The sequence below is a fragment of the Cicer arietinum genome, unplaced genomic scaffold (assembly GCF_000331145.2).
Source record: "Cicer arietinum cultivar CDC Frontier isolate Library 1 unplaced genomic scaffold, Cicar.CDCFrontier_v2.0 Ca_scaffold_5835_v2.0, whole genome shotgun sequence".
Lineage (NCBI taxonomy): Eukaryota > Viridiplantae > Streptophyta > Magnoliopsida > Fabales > Fabaceae > Cicer > Cicer arietinum.
The window spans coordinates 29,633-33,824 of record NW_027339482.1 but is presented as its reverse complement, the minus strand read 5'-3'; the positions used below and the strand labels follow the sequence as shown (position 1 = coordinate 33,824).

The window sequence follows — 4,192 nt, the reverse complement described above, 5'->3', positions numbered from 1 at the left end:
AGCTGCTTCGTGAGGAACAACGTCTTCTCACTCAAACAACCATGGAACAACAAAAGGTTGTTTTTCAAGAGAATGGATTTTTTTTTCTGCTAACCAAGATACGTATTCTCCTACATCCGCATCTATTTTGCCTCTATTTTCTAACAATTCTGCAGGAGAATCAGCACTTAATCCCCTTTTGGTGTACCAAAGACGTCTGAAACCTCCACGGCCTCCTCCCGATCATTCTCTGGTTGCTGATCCGATACTTCAACAAGAACCAGTAGCATTACGTCGCAGTACTCGCACTCGTAATCCTCCAAAAAAGTATAATCCATCTTCACCTTTATCTTTGACAACAACTTTAGCTTTTGCTTCTATCCCTTCTTCATATAAACAGGCTATGGAGCATAAATGTTGGCAAGATGCTATAGAGGCAGAATTTCTAGCACTAGAAGAGAATCAAACATGGGATGTTGTTCCTTGTCCCTCATATGTTAAACCTCTTGGCAGCAAATTTATATTCACTATAAAGCTTCGTTCAGATGGATCCATAGATCGCTACAAGGCTCGGTTAGTGGTTCGTGGAAATAAGCAAGAATTTGGCCTCGATTATGATGAGACATTTGCACCTGTGGCCAAAATGACTACAGTGCGCACTATTCTAGCCATTGCTGCATCTAAATCTTGGCAAATACACCAGCTAGATGTTAAGAACGCATTTCTTCATGGTGACCTCAAGGAGGAAGTTTACATCAAACTTCCTATTGGTATGACCTCCACTTTATCTAATAATGTTTGCAAACTAAAACGTTCTTTGTATGGGTTAAAACAGGCACCAAGAGTGTGGTTTGAGAAGTTTAGAACACTTCTTGGCTTTTCCTTCATCCAAAGCAACTACGATCCATCTCTATTTACACAACGAACATTAAAAGGGATTGTGATACTCCTTGTTTATGTGGATGACATGGTCATCACCGGTTCAGAGGCAATCCATAAAATCCAACAATTGTTGCATTCCACTTTCCACATGAAAGATCTTGGGCAGCTCACTTACTTCTTGGGCTTAGAAGTACACTTCCAACCAAAAGGCATCTTTGTTACTCAACACAAATATATTCAAGATTTAATTCATCTAGTCGGTCTTACTAACGCCGCTGCTTTTGAAACTCCCATGGAAGTTAATATCAAGTTAAAACAGGATGAAGGTGAACTCATGACAGATCCCACATTATATCGGAAGTTGGTTGGCAGTCTTATCTATCTTACCATTACAAGACCCGATATCTCTTTTGCTATCCATACAGTCAGTAGATTCATGCAAAATCCTAGACATTTGCATCTTTCAGCTGTACAACGAATCATCAAATACTTATTGGGTACTCCTAGTCGCAATATCTTCTTCCCTAATAGTTCAACAATACAACTTCAAGCATACAATGATGCTGATTGGGTTGGCTGCCCAGACACAAGAAAATCTACCACCGGTTGGTGCATGTTTTTAGGTGATGCCCCTATCTCTTGGAAGTGCAAGAAACAAGATTCTGTATCTAAATCCTCTACTGAAGCAGAATACCGTTCCATGTCTGCAGCATGTTCAGAAATTATTTGGTTCCGCGGTCTTCTTTCGGAACTTGGTTTTTCACCAACAAAACCAACTCCATTGCATGCTGATAATACAAGTGTCATACAAATTGCAGCAAATCCAGTATACCATGAAAGAACAAAACACATAGAAGTCGATTGTCATTCAATTAGGGAAGCCTATGACCGCAAAATTATTACTCTTCCTCATGTTTCAATATCAATTCAGTTGGCTGATGTCCTCACCAAATCATTGACACGTCAGCGGCATAATTTTCTAATCAACAAATTGATGCTTATAGACTCACCAGCATCAATTTGAGGGAGGATGTCAATAGAATTGGCGGTTTCGTAATCATTAATTGTGCAAATTTGATGATATTTATAATTATGTAATTATTATTACAATTAATTAGTTAGCCATTATAGTAAGACCCAAAACATTATGTAACAGCATTATTTAAAGGAGAATTCTCCAATAGAAATGACACAGTTTACAAATCAGAAATTCTGAGTTTGACAAAACTAAGATACTTTAATATAAATATCAAAGATACTACAAGATATTAACCTATATCCTAACGTTGTTCAACTTAATTCAGCCAACATTAAAGCTTCATATGTTTAGTAAAACTTAAATAAAAAATAATGGCAGCTTAAAAATTATTGTACGCTCCACTTTGTTTAGTGCTCCTTCCAGATACTATTAGTTTAGCTTCCAAAAAAGCATAAGAACAACTTAACGAGCTGTTTGCTTTTTTTTATTAAAAAAAATAAAAACTCGATCATTATAATTTATGAACAAATTAGAAGTGTTTAAAAGTGTTCTGGCAAATAGAAAACAAACCAACCATAATTATCACCTTCAGAAAATGAAGAAGAAGGTTCTTCAAGAACTGGTGGTAGATAAGGAGAATATGAGGAACTGGGATCTTCGACAGTTGTTGTATAAGGAGGGTTGCCTGAACTCCAGTTAGCAGGTGTCTCTCTCTCACTATTGTCCCCATCACCCTCCGAATCATCCACTTCATTGTTGCTGACAGGCGCACGAAATTTGACATGTTTATTAGACATCTCTTCATAGTATTCATTCTGAGTATCACCCTGAGTGACCTGGTGATTGGGTACATCATGGGCTGAAGAATTCCTGTAAAATAACCAATATATTTGAGCAAACATGCCATTGTATAACGGCCCATAGAAAGTTTACTTTCATCACCCCTCTACATTGCTAGATGAAGTATAACAAAACTCAAATATTCATATTTCCAGTCTCCTAGTGGTGAACTTTAATGGAATATAAGGAACTAATGACAGCAGATAAATAAAGAGACGGAAATCACACCAATCAGTACTTGTTCAATGAAAATAACCACTAATGGATTACATTCCTTCTCAATTTGAATTTTGAAATATACAAAAACCAAGAGAGAATTTATAATTTTTGACAAACTTAAACAACAAGCTGTGGGAGACCAATTGGACTCTAGTTGATATAAAATAAGCCAAGGTAGATAAATATGGTAACTCAATCGAGCAAGAATGCATTTCATCTATATCAGAACACCCCAGCCATTACAACAATATTCATACTTAAGCACCCATTGCAATTGGAAGTCAGTGTCATTGGGAAGTGAGGTACCAGACTCTACACGGAAGACTCTACAAAAGTTGTTATCGAATGCCATCTTGGAACTTGGATGCTACTACTAGGTCAATTGTAAGAGTAGTTTATTCATTTGAGTCTATGAGAAGGGAACAACATTGCATGCATCAGGACCGCTTTAACAAAAATTTCATGAAAACAGAACCCACCAATACATTAGTTCAGAGTAGCAGTCTCCATTTGATCAGGCTCACCTGCTTCCAAGAGGTGAATATCTCCCCAAATCATCAGCATCCACATTCGATACCAGCCCACCACCCATGCCGCTCTGGTGGCGACTCATTGCCTCCCAATCAGTGCCTCGCTGAGCATCAACAAAGGCCTGAGTATTAACTTGAGAGTATGTATTCTGAGGTACCAATTCAAGGCCATTTTTTTTCTGATAGAAAGATGCAATATTTAGGATTTTATTTAAGCATAAGAAGGAAAAGTTTGAAGAAGTGAACATACTGAAGTTGCCAAAGGTGCACCAATGACGTTCAATGGTGATTGTGTAGCAACATTTGCATGGTTCAAATCTGAACGCCAAGGTGTCAGTTGATACTGTGACTCCTTTAGCTTCGACTGTAACACAGCAATAAAGAGCAAATATAACTAATAAAACCAATTCCTCTAGCAAAAGGGGAAATATAAACTTCCAATATTTTGGCAATAGCTAGTCAGTTAAACTTCAGCACTGATTCTATTAAATAATACACATCAATTTGTATTAGTGTAAATGCAAACAGACAACCCAAGTATCTGCCCAACATACCTCAGTGCGAAAAAGTTTTTCTTGCAAATGTTTAAACAAAACCTGCCAAAAGCAAAAATCACCGTGAATTCAAGATGGGTGAGGCACTATAATTTGGATGTAAACAGAGGTATAGGTTTCAGTATTGCTAATATGACCTTTTATACAGAGAATAATAGACTTTTCCATGTCGGATTGTAGAAGTTGTAAGCTTATAGATAAAATAAGGT

General features: G+C 37.2%; 1 protein-coding gene across 6 annotated transcripts in view; it reads right to left on the bottom strand.

Annotated features, from left to right (window-relative positions):
• Positions 1 to 6: 6 nt before the first annotated feature.
• Positions 7 to 4,192, bottom strand: part of LOC101501044 (uncharacterized) — a 12,604-nt gene continuing 8,418 nt past the window's right edge. Inside the window, exons 10-13 of one of the 6 annotated variants that reach the window (XM_073364768.1) lie at positions 3,984 to 4,025; positions 3,680 to 3,793; positions 3,424 to 3,608; positions 7 to 2,710 (exon numbers count right to left, since the gene is read on the bottom strand). In XM_073364768.1, the coding sequence (XP_073220869.1) occupies positions 2,380 to 2,710; positions 3,424 to 3,608; positions 3,680 to 3,793; positions 3,984 to 4,025 (672 nt within the window). In that variant the 3' untranslated portion in view covers positions 7 to 2,379. Of the gene's footprint in view, positions 2,711 to 3,378; positions 3,609 to 3,679; positions 3,794 to 3,983; positions 4,026 to 4,192 lie in introns of all 6 variants that reach the window. The other 5 variants (XM_073364770.1, XM_073364773.1, XM_073364772.1 and 2 more) reach the window with 5 other exon arrangements.